The sequence below is a fragment of the Clarias gariepinus genome, chromosome 13 (assembly GCF_024256425.1).
Source record: "Clarias gariepinus isolate MV-2021 ecotype Netherlands chromosome 13, CGAR_prim_01v2, whole genome shotgun sequence".
NCBI lineage: Eukaryota > Metazoa > Chordata > Actinopteri > Siluriformes > Clariidae > Clarias > Clarias gariepinus.
In genome coordinates this window covers 12,631,365-12,655,977 of record NC_071112.1, presented here as the reverse complement: position 1 = coordinate 12,655,977, position 24,613 = coordinate 12,631,365, and the positions used below count along the sequence as shown (strand labels likewise).

At 40.6% G+C, this 24,613-nt stretch overlaps 1 protein-coding gene across 1 annotated transcript in view; it reads right to left on the bottom strand.

Annotated features, from left to right (window-relative positions):
* Positions 1 to 884: 884 nt before the first annotated feature.
* The window catches only part of dph6 (diphthamine biosynthesis 6), a 71,905-nt gene continuing 48,176 nt past the window's right edge, over positions 885 to 24,613 (bottom strand). Inside the window, exons 13-15 of the mRNA XM_053509821.1 lie at positions 14,975 to 15,220; positions 9,271 to 9,667; positions 885 to 3,540 (exon numbers count right to left, since the gene is read on the bottom strand). Coding sequence (XP_053365796.1) covers positions 3,422 to 3,540; positions 9,271 to 9,667; positions 14,975 to 15,220 — 762 coding nt within the window. The 3' untranslated portion in view covers positions 885 to 3,421. The remainder of the gene's footprint in view (positions 3,541 to 9,270; positions 9,668 to 14,974; positions 15,221 to 24,613) is intronic.

The following is a 24,613-nucleotide window of genomic DNA, read 5'->3' as shown; positions in this document are numbered from 1 at the left end:
TGTCCTTCCTGATGCAACTCTCCCATTTTTTCTAGGCTTGAGATCAACACTGCCAAAATCCAGTGGATGGAATTCCAATAGGCAAATCCAGTGGCTAGAGTTTGGGCACTATGTGGGAATCAACCCAGGCCTCACGCATGGCAGATGAGAAAACCCACCACTGAGCCACCAATGAGCCCCATATCTTGTATTAGTATAATGTTTCCAAAAAAGTGCTCATTGGGTCTACAGCTTTAAAGCTTTACATAACAGAATTTAAGATCATGGTCGTCAGTCGGTCTTGCTCTAATGGACAATACCCGAGGACACAGACGGCCTATTTGGTGAAGTGAATCTCCACGTCCATATGGACAGCAGGTCTGTTTTAGAAGGAGGCTGCCAGAAATGCTCAGACAACCAAAGAAAAGAGCAGTGGAAACCAAGGTGACCATGTTGAGGTCAGGAAGTACAGCTCTGTGGCCTAGTTGTTGAATCTTGCACAAAGCGGGAATCGTCAGCAGGTGGTGAGGCCAGTCATGGACCAGAGAATACTGACTGAGGAGGCCATAGAGAACAACAACCGGCATTGAGTTAACCTGGCAACACAAAGAGATCTGTGTGCATCGGACCACAAAAATGGATAAAGTTCCTAGAGTAACGTGTATAACAGTTATGCACTGGCGATCAGCCATGCAGCGATTATTCATAAATGTCTGGGACATAAAGCCCCGTCTTGTCAAATAAAACCCACAAAAATCTTATAACTGAAATCTTCGAATTATGCAGAGCAAACACTCACAGTGAACGTGCTAGACTCAACACCAGAGATCAGCTCTTAATATATTAAATTATTTCACTTTGTACTGTACTGATTTCTTTTATAGCCACACGAGGGCGCCATACTCCACTTAATAAACAGGTCTCAATTATACAATCTCTATTATACATATCAATTATAAAAATGAGATAATTATTAAAAAATAATTCAAAGCTTAATGTTTGTCTGCATATGCATAATGCAGAACCGATGAATAGTTTCCATAATGAAGAGAAGAAAGTCTACTGAATGTACTCCACATGTCTTATAATATCTTTCCTACTCTGTAGTCATTGCAAATCATTACTTAGAATCATACACTTTAAACTAATGTTTAACAAAACAAACATTTGCATGCATTACATACATCAGTGTAAAAAAAAATCAGTTGGAGGAAAAAAAGCAATAATCTCATGTGTAGGCAGATGATGCACTGACAGAATGATAGGGATGAGACAGCAGACGTGCCGTCTCCGCTTGCGTCTGATTGAGTGACAGGCGGTTATTGTGGTTCTGGGTGGCACTGGACTATGCAAATTGTTGTAGATGTTGTTGACACCGAATGTGCCACACAACACACACTTTTAGAGCTGCACATTACAACATCTGCCCCATAGATATAGAAAATACAGCTGTAGTTACAGTAATAATCTAGAGGGAATAAATGCATGAAATGAATGCATGTATAAAATTATCCACATGTTGAATATTACATCTGACTTATTATGCATGCCAATATAACTTGTGTAGAGATTAAAAAAAATATATCAATTACAAAAAAAAAGTTGTAAGACATAAACAGTCATACAGCCTGTGTGTGAACGCAGTTACATTACTGTTACTGTGCAGTACATTAGATCCCACATCTGGCTATAAATAACAGCACAGTAAATATTAGTTTGCGACTTTGTGCAGCATAATTGTTTATTTCTTGCCCGATTAATTCACCTACTCAGATGTTAACAACAACGTTATTGTTCTTGTTAGATCAATAGACTCTAACATACGGTCATCTTGGGCAAGAAGAATAGCCGGCCAATTGAGCACATCAATATATTTTCTGATTTAAGCGAGAAAGAAATGTAATTCAGGAGAAATTGATAATAGCTCTGTTTCAACAGACAAACAAAAGTGAGTATAGAAGAGCTCACCCTGCAACCCTCTTCTATTAATCGCACCTTACAAATCAATATGGGCATAAAGAGATTTCATTTCTTTGGCTGTTCGACTCTGATTGCCCATTACACAATAATAACAGCTTTCTAACATGAGGTATATAAAACAAACAATTCCCTTACTCACCAACGCTAGAAAGCCATGAGAGAGAGTGAGTGAGAGAGATGGCCACAAAATACTCACAATGACCCCCCTCATGGCAGTGACAGCTGCTGCTGGGCCTCAGCACAGGACACACTTGATTACTAGAACAACCCATTACAACCCAACACACCACAACACACTCACTGAGCACAACCTGCTGCCACATATACATGCATGCATGCATCTTACTCCAGTCTCAGAAATATTTATTGTCATTAGTTTAGTATTCGATGGCCTGGGAAAGAGACCACCAACAGCTGACATGAAAACAAGACATTTTATCCAAAAAGGAAAAAAAAATACATTTTTTGACTCCTCAATCGAAGGAAAACAACGTGAAAATGTTACTTTATTGGAATGTTTATTTAAATGTTGCCTAATCCTGTGGTAAGAACATTAAGTCTGTCTAAAACCTCGCTATAGCTAAGCGTGATTTCCGCACACAGCGAGTGTCGTGCTTTGATCAAGTTATTGGATAGCTACTTGCCATAGGATCAGCATAATCAACTCAGTAATCATCTACCATCTGTCAAAATGCCTGCCATGCTCCTGCGCCACAGGATGCATGAAATCTTTAAATTCGATTTTCTCTCGTTTCACTTTTTCGAGGTAATCAGACTTTAAAATGCGAAAAACTTTGAGGTTTGGGGATACAAAGTTAAGTTCAGAAAAAATGTTCAGAATCAGAATATATATAGTAGGAAGCGGGAAGGGTTTCCCCAGGACGCCGCATAAATATACTTTTAATCTGCTTATTGCGTAGACCCGCTATATTTAATATCCGCTGTGTTTTCTCCTCCAGGGTTTGTGACCGACTTGTAATCTTCATCGAGGTCCATTCAGCTCAAACTTAATTAAAAAACTGTAGCGCAAAGTGTTTGTGCATTAATCATTCATGTTACTAAACTGGCTTTAGTTTAGGAATGATGAACTATGGATATAATTTTCTAGAAAAACAAACTATTCCCTACCATGGGGAAAGGAGAGAATACGAATGGGGTAGCTATCAACGTTATCTACTTAGCAATTTCACTGTTTAATCTTTGCGCTCTTAAGACTAAACACTCCGTCTTCTGATAATGAATATGTCCACTAAGGTGTTTAGTCAGTTCAGTTTCTTTTAAATGGCATTTTAATGGTGACTCAAGTTGACAAGACAAATTTAAGTTGATCTGATCAACAGGACTCTTTGGATGAACTTGAAGTTTTTAAATTTAGTCCATCTAGCACTGGATACTAGTGAGGTGCTTCCTAGTCCAGTCTGAAGTCCCTGTTTGTGTGTGTGGTCCTGGTCCTCATCCTCCACTATGTGCTGAGCCAGGTAGATAGGTGGAGAAGGGTGAAGTCCGGAAGCTCCAGCACAGGAACCAGCACCAGCGCAGGCCTTTTCGCACCCAGTCTGCTCTCAAAGCAATCCTGCAGCCCTGTGAGAGAGAGACACACACGCACGCGCACACACACACACCACAAAGATTAAGCATGTCAATCCAAAATGCTCTTATTCAAATTCCACTCTTCTCTGGGGCAGGCATGGTCAAACAAAAGCTGTCCCATTGGGGCTGCCCTCGAATGGCAGGCTGCATTTAACCCTTCGACCAGAGAGCCCGTAACAGTCCGAGAGTTATCCTTAGATTCTTAAACACTGTAACTCAGCTCCATACAGACAGTCTCCTCCATCTATTGCTCTTTCACACACACACACACACACACACACACACACACACACACACACACACCTCCTCAGATAATTGCTAGAACCTCTACAAGATATAACATCTTTTCTACTGAACTTAAATGCAGTGCTGACACGTCAATATGTTAACCTTTAACCTTGATTGTAAAAAAATTTCCCATCATTTGCTCGCTTTTGCATGCATTCTGTCTCATTTAGCTCCATAGATGTATTATTGCACCCAAAGATCTTAAAGTGCTAAACTGCAGAAAGTGTTAATCCAATTTCACTGTTGTAGAAATAACACTCGCAGGACAGGACAGGATTATTAGGACACCAAACTGAAGCTCTTGTTTTATGGCAGTTGGAATCTGATCGACGCATTTCTTCAAACATAAGCAAAGTGTATCTGTAGACATTGTGTCTGTGATGTACCAGACCATTTCTATTATAAGATAACTTGACAAAATTTGAAGGGAAAATGAGGGATTATGGGATTATTATGGAAGTGCATCAGAAATGTATCACAAATGTGTCTCTTTTGCAACCCCTGTTTTGTTCATAGCTTTTGTTTTTGAGATGTAATTGGGTTGAAATTTTTGCTAAAACCTGGCAACCCTGGTCAATGATGTGACAATAGCGATGGGAACACATCTGTCGTATCTAACACATATTTGAACAAACAAGCATAACAAAAAGGACCCGCTGTGTGAACCCTAGTCTGGATGCTTGGGCCACTCTAATATTTCATCAGCCTGTAGCTCGTCAGGTGCGATAGCCTTTTGACTTGATGTTGTTTTGCGGCCATGTCCGACTGAAAACTATGACTGGAATGACTGAAAGCCCGCATTCATCTACTACCTCACCATCATTCTGCGGATATTTACAACTCCAGCCTGAAGTTCTAAGTGACCTCATACTATGAAGCGACAGGATGGAAATGCATATTTATGAAGTATACTTAGGTGAAATAGATGAATGACACCATAATGTGAATAATGAAGTAGACAATCGGAGGTCCTGTGACAAATGGGGAATATTGAAAGAGGGATTGGAACAGAAAGGTGAAAGCTCTTTTCAACACCACTTGATAAGCATTCTGCTCTTTCATTAAGAACAAAAGCAGTGTGTCAAGCAAAGACTCAAAGAGCCCACACTGGGTAATTAACTCATATGCGCTGTGATTAAAAACAATAATGGCGAACGGGGGATTTTTTTTTTTTTTTTATACGTGTGTGCAGAAAAAATTATTTTCTTATCTAAGCATGTGGTATACCCTGGGAAGTTGATTCCTTGTGAGATCAACAGTATATTGCACCATGAACCAGGGACATCACACATCCAAAAAAAAAAAACCCCACAGAAAAAAAAGGCTGTTTTGTGCTTTTTTTACTAAAATTATCCATTTAGTAGAACAGACAGTGTGATGTGCAACAACTTGAACACACACCCACACAACACTTTTACTTGTATCAGTTGGCACAAACGCACGAGTTCATTCTGTTCAGTGCACTGGGATCCCAGTCGTCTCCTTTAGACCTTAATTACCCTCTCCAGAGCCATTACACGCATCAGCACAGCCACCACATTAGTGGAGGAATAGCAGCCTAAGGCTCCGTTCGTGGGACAAAAAAAAAAGAAGAAGAGAGAATTCTTTTAAATCAGTGCATGTTTTTTACAACGTTAAGTGCAACCTGAACAACAGCAATGAAATGAAATATTCTAGTCTAAAAACGCAACAGTCTCCAGTAAAAAGTAAAAACACAGATGGAACGGAAAGGCGTAAAAGAGTCTGTTGGTGTGAAAATGTAAGCTCTGGTGGGACTAAAGGGCTTCTAGTGGGGTTTAGCTGTGCTACAGTGCACTTCAAACTGTTTCAAATTAAGTGGTAAACGGTCGCGCAATTAGCAAGCATCGGCTCATGAAAATTGTTTAGGCTGAGGCGAGTGATCGTTGTGACTGGAAAGCCAAGCAGAGCAGCAGCGCTAAGCTTTACTAAGCTTTGAAATAAAATGCGAGCTTCACAGCGTTTGATTGAATAGAGCAAATGCTTGTTATATTTTGTCAGAACTGCTTCTGAGAACTGAAAGACAGATGATCATTAAACAATGGGGGGGTTAATCAATAGTAAGGCGTGATAAATGTACTGAACCAAACATAAATAGATCCCATTTGTTCAATCTGAAATACAGTAAGAATATCAAAGTGCTGCATAGCGGTCAGTGTTTGATACTGCTCAGATATGGAACTAACAGTCATCTTTATTTAATTATTAAAATCTGTAAAAGCGCATCTAATTCTCGCTTACCAAGCTCAAGATAATCAACTAACAGAAATAAATGACCAAAACCAATTAACCAGTAGTAAACAGGTGATGGCTATGAAACTGGAGAAGTCTAAGTAGTGTGTTTTGTTCCGTGTTAGTGCTTTGTGCCACCACTGGCTCACTAGACTCAGACAAGACACATCTATTTTATTATATTATATTATTTTATTTTTAACAATCACAATATGGATCACCTATACCAGGGGTGTCCTTAACATATACAATTATTTATTCACAAAAGGCTGCAAGTTATTACAGGTGATATACGCATACGTTGGGAATTTATGTAGATTTAAGTTTAAGTTTAGTAAGTCCCCAACATACGAACAAGTGTTGTTTTGAGAGCTCGTCCGTAAGTCCGATTTGTTTGTAAGTCCAACAAACATTGTCTAGGTACTAAAAACTAACACTATTGGCTATACACAGTATAAAACTAACATGTTTTGTTCCTTAGAATCGCGTAGAAGGTTAAACGATTTAACTTTTCATCTTGCCAATTATTTACACATCTGTCACCATCGTTATTGCTTGGCGCTTCTTAGCAGTACCAGCTTCATTGCAGCTGCTTTTACGCTTGCTTTTGGACATCCTGGAATGCATGCTGCATGAATGTGACAATGTACAGTATGCCGGACATGTAATCTATCTTCCCGCGGGTGCATGTTTGTATCTTCTAAAGTTCGTAACTCGATGTTCATATGTATTGGACTTACTGTATATGTTCATATTTTTTTTAAATAATTTTTTAGGTAAAAAAATAAATATTGGCAAATATCCTTTTAATAAGGTTTTTTTCTACCTTTATTTGCTGTCAGGTTAGATAAATACGTTTAAAGTGCACTACACTGTAAATAGGATATTTAGTAAGTACAAATCACCGTTTAAATCTTAATCTCAATGTGTTAAAATAATCCCCCCAATTTTTTTTATAATTAAATCATTAAGCCCTATTTAATAGACACCCCGCTACACTAATGCACTTATCCCAGCCTTTCGCTAGTGCTCAGATGCCATCAAGGTATAAAGTTTCCTCAGTACTTCAGAGCCATGATCGGACTGCTTGCCTGCTAAAGGAACTCCTTTAATGGCCCAAACATGTGAAAAAGGTCAGGGCTGTACGGGGGATGTGCCAATAACTCTCAGCCAAGTTCCTGAAACATGCAAGTGGTGTTGGTGATTGATTGTGTGTACAGTTACCATAGACAGATGCATCTCTTCTGCAAATCGGTGACAAGTCATCTGCCGATTTTCATTCCACTTGCTGAATGTTCACAGGAATTGCACTATGCTCTGAGCCACCTCGACCAGGATCGCCATTCCGCGGACGTACGGCCTTCTTCAAAACGTCCTGAGCATTTAAATGCTTTACTGCGGCTAAGTGTCTCATCTTAAAGTCTTCTGTAAATGTCAATCGGTTTTATGCCTTCATTCATGAGAAATTTCATCACAAGCCAAGTTTGACTTAAACGCCCCTCATAAATGCATGGAATTACATAAGCAGACATCAAGCTGGTTCACAGCCATGTTTTTCCCCCCTCGTACTGTATGCTTATTGGCTCTACTGAGTGCTCAGGAGTCTGTTAAAATACTTAGCTGGGGCTACATCTGCTCGGACAAAGTTATGTGAGGCATTATAGACATAACAAAGACAAGCTTTATGATCTGTAATCAAGAAATTAGTATCCTGTTACCGATGCATGCTAACGTTAATTTCCACTATGGTTACTAGCATAGTTTTGATTTTTCACATAAAGCCTTACATCCTGCATCGCTGGTTAAAAGAAACAATTATTTATCCGTTCAGAATTCCTAAGCGGGAGCTCTGACCCGTGAACCAGGCCTGTGGCAATCCCAAAGGACATGAGCGTCTACCAAAAGCAAGAAAACAGATTCCACTTCAACGGCAGGCTAATAAATGCATCCAAACATACGCTCGAGCGCAATTCCATGTAAAAACATGATGATGAAGGTCACTGCCTAGGAAAATGTCTATGAAGCTTTTCAGTCATTCAGGTCATTGAATTTTCCAACATCAAGGAGACCTGAAGAATTGTTTTGCGTTGGTACTGAATGTGTGGTTAAACTGTGTCTTTTATCAGTAGTGACATAACAGTACGCTCACTGGCCAATTTAATAGAAACATCTATTTTAAGACCACCTACCCCCACTATTTGTGCAATTTGTCCAATCGGCGAATCACGTTGTGGCAAAGAAAATAATGCAAGCAGGAGTCAAGAGCTTCGCTTATTCTTTATGATCTTTTATAACATCAGCAAACAACAAAACTAAAGCTCTGGACCAGTATTTCCTCAATTTCCACATAACTGGCTGACCGATTAATTGCATGACTAAGCATGCTACACACACACACACGTTCCTATTAAAGTGGCCAGTGAATCTATGCCTTCCAGCTGTACACATCCTCTTGTATAATAAAACTTCTTTAATAAAATATTATGTGGTTAGCACACACACGGACAAGTCTGTTCTTATTCCTATTCATCATCCGTTGTCATCATTTTGCTTCCCACAATAATAAGTTACACCGAGGCCTAAAAGTGACAGTGAAATCTCAGCTCTGGCTTGCGTTCAAAACGCTAATTGATTGTTTCAAAGAGAATACCACAACTGTGCCGAATTGATGAATGTTGTGGGAACACAAGAGCACTTCGGGGAGGTGAGAAAACATTTACTCTAAAGGAACATCCTGGATTACTCGTAGACAGAAGACGATGAAAAGCACCAACACAAAGTGGGTTATTTTAACATAAGACCTTTGTACACAGCACTGTACAACTGTGTTAAATGTATTTCAACTGTATTTACCAAATGTTTGCTTTGTTTTAACAATATAACCCGTACTGTTGTTTAACAACTTATAAAATAGCACTTAATCTAGCATATTTGTTTGCTGGATCAAGTGCTATTTTACAAGCTGTAAATGACAATGACTTGATGCAACATCAGTACTATAGTGAGCTCATTAAGTTATATCTATATTTAGGCCTATTTGCTGAATAATAATGTAATTAAAGAACAATCTCATATTGGCTCATTTATACAGTTTGTATCATGAACTATACTGAAATATATTCGCTATACTAATCTGCTATCAAAATGATTTAACTATATGCTACTCCGAGCAAGCACGCTTACCTGCAGAGAGTTCAGTGGCTAGCTTATCGCTGTCCTTGTAAAAGACTCTGGTACATAAAGGAGACAGAGCCTTCTCCATCTGCTCTAGAGCTTGCTGGAGGGAGGTGCTAACTGCCCCCAGGATGGCCTCTGTGCCCATGCACTCTGGTGTCCTGCATGACTCATGCAGGGACACACTCAGGGACAGACTGGCATAATGGCGGGTACTGGACTGCAGCACCTGCCAATGGATGGCACCTCCTGGGAACTCGGAGGTCATCCGATGGAAAGTCCTCTCCGCAAGCTCGTCCTGCACGGCAATGACATGAAGTTCCACTTCTGCTCCTCTGGGCAAACAGGGCATCACCGAAACAACCAGAGGGGGGCATTGAATCTCTTCTACTCCATAGCATTCCTCCTGCAATACAATATAGACAAAGTAACAGTACTGCATGTGTGTGTGTGTGTAAATTCAATAAAAAGTTTGCTTAAAGACCTTTATAAAATCAGTACGTCAATCATACCATGGTGACGCTCAAACATGCTTGTCTGTCTTCTTCACATTAAGTACCTTGACAGCAAATCTTCCCCCGAGGGGCCTTTTACGACAAAACATTTTAGACATGCATGGTCCCTTTTACACCATCTCTCCATACACCTCTATTAGAAACCTGCCGTGATGGCTTTAAATGTTGTAATCTGTAGAGTCCTTTTCTCTAGTCTGGGTGCAGACCATTATCGCCTCTGAAACGTCTTCTGCGCGCGTGTGCTACAATGTACCTCTCAAATAACACTGCGGCGGCCTCATCTGCTAATGGGGGAGAAATGAGCGTTTTATAAAACAGTCATTCCGCCTGGAGTCGATAGGGCAAAAACACTTAACCCCCTTTTCAATTTGCCGGATCAATTTTCATCCACTTACACCCCACTCTGTGAGTGCAGAATAATAACGGGTTACATACACTTTATTTTGAAATTCACTCAAAAACCTGAGAGAAAAGTCTTTGACAGGAGCAAGAGCAGCATTTCGCAACCATTTCGGATGCCCCCCAATATGATCCAGTCCGCCGTCGGCATGAATGCAGCACTTATCTCGAGATTAAACTTTAGCAAAGGCCTAATTGTGTATCTGCCTCAAATCAACAACAAATCACTCTGAGTGCATGACAACAAATAAAAACACGAGCGTGTGAGCATGCGTGAGCATGTTCGAATGTGAGAGTGACACGAAGCGACCGGTTGAAGAGCTCTGGTTAACTTGGATGCCGCGCTGACTCTTAATGCTGCGATGCTGAATATGTATTGTTTTGGATGTTAATACATTTTAGGCGAGAACTTTAAAAAATTTTTTACGTGACTCGCTAGAGGGGCCGAGCTCGGCACTTGTCAATAGTTGTTGAGTGGAGAGGGGAGGACTGAGGGTGAAGAGAGGCGTTAGACGTTGGACTGGGGTCTTGTTCATCCAGGCTTAAAGGCCAGCCCTCAGGCCCTCACTGTGCATCCTCTAGCAGCTACGCCCTCACAGGTCACTACCTTCAAACACTCGAAACTTTCCGACTCTGACTTGTCTCAGGCTGTTAAATCATTGCTCCCTGTTCCCTCGCCTCTTCTTTATTTTATTATTTTTCCTCTCCACTTCTCTGTTACACAGGAGCACTGCGTTTTCTTTCTTTCTATTTTTTAAGACCACGTGGGAAAGTGCTTGGCCGTCTAACAATTGTGTCTAATCAGGTAACATTTTGACGATCAAACCAATAAAATAAAAAAGGTGACAAAAGTTGAGAGCTCAGACGTCATCATGAGCGCAGTGGCCGCTTGAATCCATCACAATTAATTCTTTACTCCTTCTGGACTTCTTTGTTTGGCGTGCATGGTCGTTTTCAGGACTGCGAGATCAGATCAGAGTGACCCTTTCGCGTTTGTGTTTCCCCCTTTTGATTCTTCTCGTGTACGTTCTCTCTCTTGCTCTCTTTGCTCCTAGAGTGAGAAGTGTGTTTGAGACTGAGTGGAGGAGGGAGAGGCGTGCGAGTGGAACAATAAACACCATCATAAGGAATTGGTGTAAAGCCGTTGAACAGCAGGGAGCTGATGGGGCCTGGATGCTTAGGCAGTTCCCCTACATTTCCTGCCCAGCAGGAGGCCTTCGTCGAGTGGTCTCAGTAGCTGTAGTTTGTATAATACTCCCTCCCGCTCACTCGGCGCTGGCCACTTGCTTAAAACCGAGCTGCTGTCTCGGGAGTGAATAAAACTTGAAAAAACAAACACTAAGACTATTCTAAATGGTGGCGAAAAATACAACATAAACATAAAAAACAACAACATAAAAGCCAAAATCAGGCTGTATATTTACATTTGAAAACATTTTTAGTTGTGTCCTTAAATCCATAAAATACTAATAATAATAATATAGATTATAACAAGCTGAAGTCTTCCACATAATATCAGATAAAAACTTAAATCTACAGTGTATATTCTATTCTCAAACAAACCTCAGCGCTGCAATCCATAAAATATTATTTCACACACACACACACACTGCTCACTCTGCTCCCAATTAACCCTGTGAGCTTCCTCATCCACCTGATTAGAGAAATTATGAACGCACCACAACTACACGGTTGTCTGTGGTGAACAGAAGAGAACGTTGTCATGTTCATATTAAAGACTTTTCTAGCTGGATCACTCGGAGCGCACTAAACTGCACCGGGGTGAATGTGATAAACGCTCCACGCTGAATCCTCACAAAAAAATAGTCTTGATTTTTTGTCATGCGAGTGCACTGAATTTTATAACAGGAGTTAAACGCCTTCTTGTGCTCACCCATCCAGACAAAAAGAAGAAAAAGACAGGACACCTTGTATGTAAATAATCAATCCAAAGCAGCTCCAGTGCAATAATGATAAGTCGGGGCTGAGTGTTGGGAGTGAAACAAAACCACCGCGCATTAGAAAAGGTGTGATTTCAGTGTCTAACGGCGGCTAAATTAAAGCATGTACTTAAAAAAAAGAAAAGAAAAAATAATGATGCAAAGCTCTTGTGATATCTACACATTTTTGTTAATAGTATAGAATTCTAAAACTTTAAAGGATTAAAAATAACTGATAAAATTAGTCACGTGCAATAAAATCGTTCTGTCCGAAGTCACTCCAGTCAATAAATTTTATGGATTACAAAATATAAATGTGGTCTGGTCAGATTTTTTTTCCAGACTTCCTGAAGTCTCATTTTCACTCGAGTCCCCGTGCCTGACCAGTCCAAGAGGATCTGTTGTTAAGCAACAGTGAGCTATGAATCATTCAAGCATTAAAAACATCTAACTTAAGGCATGACCCGGTGAGCAGCAGGTGCAGATGCTGACAGATGATCAGGCCGGTGAGTACTACACTGGTGATGCTGAATGCTGGGTGGTTGGAACAGACAAGAGGGGAAATGAGGTTGCTGCTGAGGTTATTCGATAAAGAATCGTTGTTGTTTTTTTAACTGTATCTTTAGGCACTTTGCAGCCTGTCACAGAAAAACATTTGCTCCAATTCATTTAATTTAAAGCTCAAGACTTTTGCACAGTGCTGTAGCTCTAAAAACGACATGATTTCCAAACTAAATTTAGTGTTTCACATACACATATCCCAATCACCACATCGATCAGGTAGCAAAATAATCGATGATTCATTCAGTCCTGTTCATGTTTTAATATGGTATTTAAAATGTAAAAACTTTGTGCATCAAGCGTTTTTGTTGGAGAGTGTAATGGGAGATTTTAGAGTCTACTGTGTGAGGAAGGTTTTAGACATCTGGAGGCAGACTCAGTGCATTTTCTGCTGCAGCTGTTGAACTGCAACAAACAAGTCTAATCCATGGAGGCCCAACCTTGCAACCCACAGCACCCAAAGAACCCGCCGCTAACGTCCTGGTGTCAGACACCATGGCACACCGCCAAAGACGGCACACAATCCTGGGGTTTATGTTTTGATGTTATGGCTGATTATGAAAATTAGTAATGTTCTCCTACAGTAGACAATTGATTAGTGCCAAAATAATAATAATAATAACAATAATAATAATAATAATAATAATAAAAAAGGTTCCAAAAATATCCAAGCAATATCACCACGTAAGTTTTTTCCTAAGCCGCCATATGTTTTTGTTTAACTTGCACCCCTATCACTTGCTAAGTTCACACCAACCTTTCACACCTTCACTGCTGGCAACAGAACAAACACTTTCCTCACTGTATCTCAAGTGGCAAGCACTGCAAACTGTCACGCCATTTTGGCATTAATGATCATTTCTATCCCAAGAGATCTGAATAGAGAATTGCTAAACAGTAGACAGGTGGTTGATTGAACACCTTGGGTGGCTCACTCGATGTCCCCCGCCTAACTCACAATCTCACACTGTCACCAATACAGTGTGCGACCTGATGGGACGTGCCTCTTTCCCCTCAGCACTCAGGCCTGTCATCATTTCAAACTTGTGAGTCGAGGTCAGCACGGAGGCCAAGAGAGGGCTAAACGTGGTGACAGTGCATCCTTTATTTAAAGCTCTCTTTCCTGCTCCCTTAGCTCTACCGATTACTGGAGGAGGAGCAGCCGAGAGCGCGAGCCTGCAGCCTTTATTAGCTGTGTGGAGGTGGGGGACGCAGAGGGAGCACGGGGGGGAGATAAGCTGCTCTGGGGTTTAAACAGACTCTAAGGAAGACATCTGTCTTGGAGCCAGGCTCTGTATTATCAAAGACGTCAGGGTTTCCCACAGCATCAACTTTTCATGAGCGATCGTTCTGGTAAATATGAGCAACTTCTGTCGGCTCTTTCGGCAGGGTGGCACAGAGGGATGGTACATTCCATTAGAGACATGTACTCGACCTTTTTTTTCCTTATAAAAAAACTGCGTAAAGGCTTAAACAATTCCAAAATAAAATCTGATGTTTATTGGGTACACCTATGTCATTGTTTGAACAGCCCGGCAAATGCTGATGTGATTTATACTCTCACATACAGTGCTATGAAAACATATTTACCCCTTTCTGATTACTATTATTATTATTATTATTTGCATATTTGTCACACAATGATTCAGCTTAACTAAGTGTAATATTACACAAAGACAACCCGGGGAAATACAAAACTGTTGTTGGTGGTCTTTCGGCTGCTCCCAGCAAGGGGTCGCCACAGCAAAATATCCAGTCCGCACAACAACTTGGCACAGGTTTTTACGCCGGATGCCCTTCCTGACGCAACCCTCCCATTTTATCCGGGCTTGGGACCGGCACTGCATCCAGTGGCTGGGGTTTGGGCACTGGCTTGGAATCGATCCTGGGCCTTCCGCATGGCAGGCGAAACACCTACCACTGAGCCACCAGTGCCCCTTCTGAATAAATACAAAACACAGTTTTTAAATGATGATTTTATTTATTAAGAGAAAAAAAATCATCATTTAAAAACTGGATTTTGTATTTACTCAGATTATCAATATTAACATTTATTTTCTGAATCATCTTAATGTAAAAATATGCAAAAAAAAAAAAAAGTACTTTTTCACACTATACAAATCCTTTTTCACACTATACATACTAAAAATGGTTCATCCATAAATTTGGGCATTGTTGGAACCAAATCATTTATAATGACATTTCTTTTTAAGATTCCATCATTCATTACATTTGTTCAACTAATCAATAAGAACAAGTCGTTTTAAAGTTTCAGTTTGAGAAGCTGATGATACTCACCTGGTCTTGACCACTCTGTATCTTATCATGCCACACCTTTCTGACAACTGGAATGTGTCTAAGATCCGTGACATAGCAGTGTGCCTGCAGTGAATGTCCCAACGTGAGACCGGCACTCTTGGCATGCAGGACTTTCTCCACGTGGCTGTAACACAGCTTGGCCTGAGCACACGGACCTGCTTCCAGCAGCTGCATGGTGCAGGGAACCAGAGCGATCTGACCCGCGCAGAACACGGCTTCATCCACCTGCAACACACACCGAGGGCAAAATCAGTCAGTCCTTATGTAGACATTGTGTCAGTATATATGGAATGTCGGTTCAAAGACAACAATGACACAGCAGACAAGAAACTATTAGATAAAGCACAACCATTTCTGAGGCTGTTTATCTTCGAAGAGGTTCATGAAAGTTATTGGCCTGTATTAGCTTCAATTATTATTGATGTTCAAGTCAAACTGGGACTTTTGATGACAAAACGCAGGGATGCGAGAAAATAAATAACCTTCATTTTTCCATACAATCCCCTGCTACACTAATGCACTTATCCCAGTGTTTCACTAGCGCTTGGATACCATGAAGGTAGAAAGTTTTTTCAGTATGCCATGATCGGACTGCCGGCTTCACGTCTGAATCGCTAGCGCCCAGGAACTCCTTTAATGGCCCAAACGTGAAAAGTGCTGGGGGCGAGGTCAAAACTGTGTGATAAATGTGGTCATAACTTGCAGCCGAGTTCCAATAATGTGGTGGTGTTCTGGAATAATGTTGTGCACAGTTCCCACAGATAGATGCGTCTCTTCCGCAAGTCGGTGACAAGTTATTCACTGATTTCTAAGGATCAGGTGTTTTACTCACGTACCTTTCATTGGAAGGAGAGAAGTGGGCTCTGAGCCACATCATTTATGGTTGTACGACCTTCTTTAAAATGTTTGCACCATTCAAATGTCCTAATGTGACAAGGAGTCTCACCACTGTACTGTTAATGTCAATCAGTTTTATGCCTTCATTTACATGAAATGTCATCACAAGTCCCAGTTTGACTTGAACACCCCTCGTATTTATGTACACGTTGCACTGTTGTTTTACCCCTAAAAGTTGTGTATTCTTGTGTTATAGTGATATACATTTGGAATTTATATATATTATACCACCCTGTTGATGAATTCTGGTCAGAAGTCATCAGTTCATCTTCTACATCTATGACATCATGGCTCTGACAGTAGTTAATGTCCTATTACATTACATTATCCTTTCTAAAGTACCTACTTGCACATGGATGTTTTTGGCACTTCCTCCTCATAAACAGATGCCTGACATTCTTTAGCATTTTTGAAAGGAGTCTCCAATGTCAGTGCTTTCAAGCAAGTCAGAGATAAAGCCGTACGTTTTATAGTTTTTCGGGAAAATTGATATTTGGAGAACTTTGCAGATTCTTGGTAGCATAACAAGCTACATTTTGTTTTATTAACTTTAAATGACATAAAAAAATGCTAGGGAGAGAAAGACTGCTTGTAGCTGCAACATGAACTGGTCTGATGTATGTTTTACATAAAAAGTTGGTAATGAGCCAAAAATGCAATTCCTCGTGAATAACTCTAGTACTGTATAAGAGGCATGAACACTTCATTTCATGCTGTTATAGTGCTCTCGTAGTCATGTGACACACCATTAAAAACATTCACCATTTTTTTCTGTCAATCATGCCTGCCACTGATAACACCACCAATCCAAATAATGATTAATCACCGGCTACATTTACTCCATGAATTTTACTCAACACATAATGAGAGACCAGAGAACAGTGTATGTTAAAAAACCTGAACGAATTGGATATTACCGATTGTTATCAGCTTTCAGATGCTCTTTACAACATTTTCGAGGAAAGTACACCAGAAGATTTACAGTATAATGATATTTACAGCTATCTCATCAGGTATGAGTTAATGTTAAACTATCAGTAGGTAAAAACAAAAGCAGATTGTTTAAGCAGATTATCAGTAGTTCACATTCTGTTATGTTATATTTTTCCCCCCTGCCTTGCCATCTACACCATCTGACGTACAGACGGGTGACTGAGCGGCTCACCCAGGTGAGATGGTACAATAAAAAAAAAAAAAAAAAGCTTCGATTAAAGACTGTTCATGTTTTTGTTTGTGCATTGAGGTAACATATAGGCTTTGCTTCATTGCAATCAGCTCATGGGAGGAGAAGATATGCTACTTTGAAATTTAAATGGTAAACGCCCTTATATTATAAAAAAATAATATTAGTTCTTCTCAAAATTCAACAGATGGTGCTGAATATTTTTTTAAAGTGTGCAATTGAAATCTACTTAATAAACACGATCTCACACTTTCACTCCGCGCACTTCAAGGAAACACTTAAAAATTTTTGTTTATTGTATAGTATTGCAATATAGCAAATGCTACCTGAATACTATGTGAAACTTAATAAGTCTAATCAAGCCTAATGACACCGCTGGGCCAATTTAACCCCTGCATATACTCTAAATGAGCAAATATGTACAAGTATATCATGTACATTCAATATTTACTGTGTGGTTTATTTTCTGAACATTTATTTCATGATTAAGAGATAAAATGGTCACTGCCCAAACACCAGTGATCACCAACAGGGTCCCAGCTTTGACCAGGATTAGCCTTGTGTCCTCGCTGGAGAGCCAATAACCAACAAAACCATTTTCTTTTTGTCAGTGGAAAACTGATAAAACCATGTTTTAGGATTTGGACCTTTTTTAATGTTGTGGCGTTCCCATGAACAACACCAGTTCGGCATTGTAAAACCTCGGACAGATTTACAGACAAAATTTCTGACAAAAACCTGAAAAAGTTCTCTATTGAAAATCAGCAGAAAAAATAATCATCACGCCTTCCGTAATATTTTGATTGTAACATTATCCACCCGATCATGTATTGGTTCTTACATAAATAATGACAGCAATGCTGACTTGACCATTAATTTTTTTTCCTGATCTGAAAGTGCTGTTTTTCAGGAACTGAATGGTGCAGAACCATTATAAGACTTGCTATCCAGTTGCTCTGTAATTATATCAGAACCTTTTAAACACTGAAGTTTTAAAACTTAATGATTAACAAATTAAAACTGGGTGATTTAAAAAAAAAATTATTAAAAGGTGTGTTGGAATAGCACATCAATTACCACGTCACACCCTGAATGCTACTTTAACACCAATCACGCTTTCACACCATCAAAACATCTGCCATTCTGTGTATACACTTGATGAACGCAATTAGAAGCATGATAATTAGCTGAGAAGCCGGGAGAAACTTCGACGGAGGAAGTTCCTCGGATCGGTAATCCTGGCTGTGGAAATCCATGAGATCAATGCTATCAGGTATGCAAGAGCAGTGGAGAGGTCAGGCCCTGAGAGACGCATAGGATGAACAGATGAAACTCGGGCCTGAGCATAATGGTCAGGGTAAATAGCTGTAGGTGACACGGTGTTAATTGGAGCTTGGGGAAAGTATTTATCAGCGTGTGGGAGTGCAAGGAGCATGGTGACCTCTGAAAGGATCATAGAAGACCAAATCAATTGATGCAACTTGTGAAACGAGGTCTTTAGCCGATTAGCATATGTGCATGGGCATCGCATTCCCAAACCAGATTACTAGGGTAAGTCCAGGGATCGTTAATTAGCAAAGGCTTAGACACCTCATATATTTGGCTTCAAACACAATGTGGTAAATGATGAAGCTAAATATTCCTCTGGTACTGAGAGGACTAAGAAAATAAAGTCAGACATAACGTCATGCGTAACGTAACCTTTCAGCTGTCTGTTGAAAATTCTACTGTTAACAAGTGTGTGCATGTAATAAAATCAAAGCTGGAAATCTAATTTGAAAACAACAGATCAACAAAAAAACTGCTGTGCCAGAGGGGGGAAAAAGTCACATCAATTTCCATAGAGTGAAATGGGTTTCCCAAGATTCCTAGCTCCTGGGTTCACCTGTCAACTTTGATGAATCTTTAGCATCTGCCTCTGCTGCTCCAAATTACCGAGGCAGCGCTGGAGATTGGGAGGAAGGGTTGTGGTGGTGGTGGAGTGGGTGCAGCACTGCTTACGAGTGGCAGGATCAATCATCAGATCATTTACCTGCGAGCATTATTTGGCAAAAGGGTGAGAGCAATAGATCTACAACTGGTGTGAGCTAGCCGCACATCACAGAGACATCAACAACAAATCGTCATTGGCATTCCATTTATGAGCCATCAAGTGGAATCAGACGACACGGGGTACAGGATCAGGTTGGACATGCGGTGAGGAGCTCGCAGCGGAACCGGCGTTCAAAAGCATTCACGGTTTTACATTTTGGAGAAAAAAAAAAGGTTGGTATTTGTTCATTTGAATATCAAAAGGAGGAGAGAGAGCAAGACTTTTTTCGACTGTTCGGAAAAACAAAAACCCTCCCATAGGTTTGCAGGCAGGTGTGTAATGATCAATTATTAAGGGCCTAGGCTCAGGTTACTTTAGGCGGAACGGTTGGGGCACGGCTTTTTAGAGCAAACCTGCGAGTGAGAAAGCGCGAGAGAACAAGCGGGAATACTATTTACATAAAATTAACAGTTCAAAAGAATGAGTTCACACACCAATCAAACTTGTTAATTGACTGCCAATGGTGTGTCGTTGGATATACAACACAACTACATTATTCATCTTCCTCGTTGACAAGAAAGACAGTCCCATTTGCATCGGCGTCCAAAACCTGATCAGCAGTCACAACGGCCCATGCATTTTTAATAAAGCATGGGGAGGCTATTAATATTCATAGGGGTCAAACAATTGCATATTTCATTTAACTTCCTATAACCACTGGTGGTTTTCAAAAACGATCAACTTCTGATGTTCTGGACCACATGGAGCAGTAAGAAGGGAAAAGATTTATGGAGTTGAAGCGCTAAGCACTGAAGTAATCAGACTGCAGTGACTGTACATGTATAATTTTCTCCCCCCTCTAAAAGTTTGTGCACTTAACCGATGGTTTTCTCTATTTGAAATCATAGTTGCAAATGCATTAAGCAACTCGATGAAGCAAAAGCAATATTTTACCCCGTGCTTGAGAGTAATTCCCCATCCTGGTACACATTGGCCTCTTTAGCATTAATCAAATGGGTGGTTTGGCTTCATGCTTTATCGACCTTTGTTCCTTGGCTTGAACACCATCACTTCTCATAATGCCAATGACATGTCAAAAGGTCAGGAAGCCCCAAGGTCTCTGCTGGGACGCAGGCAGCAACACATATGTAAATGCTCTCTCCGAGGCTGCACCCAGGCCTCGCATGACATCTCCCAGCTCTCCAACACACCGAGAGCATTTTAATTGTTGGCTCCCGAAATCTCAGATGGCACGACAACTTTACATATTTGTGTTTGCGGCATGCGGAAAGGCAGCGGAGGTGACCTTAAAGATTTTGCTGAGCGTGTTATTTTTGGCAGACAACAGCCTGGACCATACTGGCTAAAGTGACCTGCTATCGATGATCAGTCAACTTACACTTTCAAGCCAAGGGCATGGTGAGGAAAAAACACATCAGCGCACTGTAAGATATGCTAATGGTTTCATTTTGCCACTGAAACCTCATGCATAATTAAACCCAAACAACAGGGGCATAAAACTGTGTGCACACTGAATGACCACTCCAAACCATGCGATACTGCAGTGGGAGCACGGCGTGTATTAGGGATGTAACCAAATATGAATAAGATACTCTGATTGAACAGATAATGCGCTCTAAGTGAATAGAACTGCAGATACAAATAGGAAGCGCACGATATGTTTGTTTTTCTTGACAGGAACGTTTACGGGGCATCTGGTTGAGACTTAAAGTGTGCTAAAGTTTTTCCTGACTGACATGATGCTTGCTGTACAAACACAAACTGCATTCATCAACATAAATCAGTGCGATGCATTTACAGCGTCAGTAGTGCCTGGGCGTGTTTGTGGTGGTGTAAGTTCTCTATCATTATAAAATAACTGAATGGGATTTTTTTTTTAGATCAATTATGGACAAGTGATGTAGGTCAGTTCAAGGTCTGAGTGAGGATTCTCACACAAGCTGACAGCACCGTCAGTTTATTTAAGTATTTTTAGACTGTTATTTTAATAATTAATTTATTGAAAACCTCTCAGCAGCTTTAGTCATGCCCATATTGGAGTTATCAGAATATAGATACACACATCAATCCATTATCTTCACCACTAATGTCCCAGGGGGTCTGGAGCCTATAACAGGGACTTGGTCGCACAAGATGAGGTACACCTTGGATAGGGTGCAAAGCAAGGGGAGAACATGCAAACTCAACTCACACACACAGACCTGAGGTGAGATTTGAACCTCCAACCCTGGAGCTGTGAAGCATCAGTGCTTACAACTAAGTCACCAACACAGATACAGGTACAGACACAGCATCGTTATGTTACACCACTGATTTAAAGAAGTTCAAGTGCATTACTAGATCAGAACGGTGAACCTCCCACGCATTTCTTTGTGCTAAGCAGCATTAATAAATTAAACCCATTCACCCAACATTTATAAAAACACTTCATTATTTTCCCAAAGATGCTAACACTATGTAATCAGTTGTTGCACCGGAAGGCAGTTCATGTCTTTGACTCCACCTCGATTAGACTTCGCTTCTATCTGCTACTCCTTCAGCATTAGTGCATTCAAACTGAATCAGGAATAAGGATGGGAGATGATCACTGATGGCTCATGGTGAGTGAGTTCCACCCTTAGGAAATTTCAATCCTCCGACACCTAATTTTAAACAAATACAAAACAGCAAAGGCTCGAACTCTTCTTTTTGAACCTGCACCTCAAAACAAGCCAACCTTGCTTTAAAAATCTTCTTTTGTTGTTCTGTTCTGTTATTTCGAAGAGCCTGTGCTCTCCAGCAAGCATAACCCATATATGCTCAACTGTCACACGATATCAGTGTTAAACAGCGACATAAATAACGGCACGAAATGCACAAAGACCGGCCGCCACGAGGAACATCGTTCAGCATCTCTAGCTTTTTTTTATTTATATTTTTTTATCAGGATGTACAAAAGCAGCACAGAGATAAAAAAAAAATACACTTAGGAAAAAATTTAGGGAGGAGATATGAGGAAGGATTGTGGTTGAGCTGGTAGTCTGAGAAGATGGGGCATTTGTGATGACACTGGCCTCTTTTCTCTGTTCGCTGCATGTAGCTGTAAATACCCAGCTTCCCCGGCTGTCTGACCTCGACATGCCCACTTCCAGAGATGCCAGCTTGGATAAGTAACACTGTCATGTCGGTTTTTGTCAACTTTATGCTGATTGCTCTCCTCTATCCATGGGCTGTTTGGAGTATACGCAAGGTCGGTTGAAGAAGACAAAAGCTTATTTGTCACATCTTAGACAAGAGGGTCGTCTCATTAACATTTTATTCTGTAATGTATTGTAATGATTTTTTTTTTGGTCTAATTTACAAATATTAATACAGTTATCATTCGTTTAAAAATTCCGGTTTGAACTGATAATCTTTACAAAAAGGAAATGATTAGTCAATAAAAACTGGATAACAAGACAAGCTCTGAGGCAGTGTGTCTGAGTGAGAACGGGGACATTTCTCCTTTTCTGTGTTAAAGCAAAACGCTGCCATCAAACTGTCTCGACCTCTGTGTTTTTGACAAATTGGTTGTGAGGCTTTTACGACTGATGCACAGATCGCGAAAATCATTTCTGCCGAGATTCCTCTATGACCTGCCCGTGGGACATGACACGCTCCTCAATGCGCCGCTCGATCAAACCTGATCTTTCCAGGACAATGCAAATGATGACAAATTCCATCATCCTGCATTATGCGCTTTGCCGATAATCTCCCTAATTCAAGAGTGCAGGGAGGGTTCTGCGCTCTCTCGGCTGAGGGGCATGGCGTCTGACTGAATGATGCTGAAACAGCAGCGTTTATCCCTCGGTTCTGACACAAACCCGCTGGCTCGCTTCATCTCCGGTGGAATTATTGAAAGAAATAAACGGTCAGTGTAATATTCTAATGCTGAAGTTGGGATAAAATCATTGAGAATGTCGTCCCTCTCCAGCTTGCAATGGGAACTCCCAAAGACGGAACCGAATTACCACTGCAGGCTTGCAAAGACAGAAATGTCAATATCTACAACATGAGTAATGTCCACGTGCTCCATCAGCTTGACCACTGGACCTTCCCAGACTCCCACACTCAAGGCTACACTGAACACACAGCCTACAGCATGGGGACAACCTGCAACAATATTAGAAAGAAAACCGTATAAAACACAGAGACATCCCCTTTGAAGCAGCTTGCAGTTCAGCGGCGTTTCAAAAGATGGCAGTATGGCTGCACGAAAGAGAAGCAGAAGCATCCAGCACTCCTCTCTCTCTCTCTCTCTCTTTCGCCGGATTGCGGATCGCTCAAACCTTTACAAAACGGGTTTTGCCTTCATGAAATCATTACAACATGGATTAGTATTTATTCAAAATAAAAGTAATCTGGTCACTGGAGGTGATGATCTAATCGCTGTTGGTTTCATATTAGCAGTTAATGCTGACTTTTGCGATGCTTCGTAAATCAGCAACTTCGTCTTCATTAATTTTGAATATGATTCCTGCTTTATTTAAAATTCATGGACATGCATAAAGTTTTGTCTGGCTTGTACAGTGATTTGAAGGAGAGAAAAAAAAATATGCACACAATATATTTTTCCGTTTCCTCAGTAGAACAGATAAAGCTGTGTTTCGTGGCATTTTTGGGGATTAATTAGACATTAATTTCCTATTTAGCTATTAAATACGGCTGAATATGTACGGTTCAGGACATCTAAGTTTATTCGCCCGAATGTCAACAGGGATGTTCCCGTCGCCGGGAACTTGTACGAATGATAAATCTCTGTAAAATGTAACATTGTGCTCCTTAAAACGAGACCTTGTCTATTACTCATCCACAACACTTTTATCTCTGTAGAATGGGCCGAAATGACAATGGATAATGAAAAATGAATGGCCGAGGTTCAAAGTTACAACTCAAACGAAGCTCTCGATGAGAAATTAATGGCAACGCGAGTGGCCAAAAGTAAATGGAACATAAATGTTAATATCATTGAGCCATCAGTTTTAGCTACTGCCATTAAAAACTAACATCTCCTTAATAAATTAAGACAAAACTGCGATGCTCGGCCACTGTTGCATGAAGACCCAATGATCATGTTTCACTGAAGGCACTTACTGTCAGCCGCCACATAAAGGAACGGTGAGATTACAGCGTTTAAGGGAGCAGGGAAAACGGCCTAAAAATAGATTGCGAAGATAAAAGAGTCAAACGGCAACGGTTCGAGACAAATTTCCTAATTCCAAAAGCACTATCCACCTGTGTTTTGACCATTCACTGGAGTAACCTTTTAAGCCTCGCCCTATTTTTCCGCTACCGAGCTCGAGCCTGTCTGACTCCAGGTTTGTGCGTCTCTTAAAGTGCGTTAAAGTTCTAAGCAAGTTTCGCCTGAACACAAACAGTAAAGTACAGGAAAAGATGTCCACAGTAACAGGCCCAGTATATGAGTCGTCTTTTAAACGGGGACTGGACAGGACAGTGCTTGCTGCTT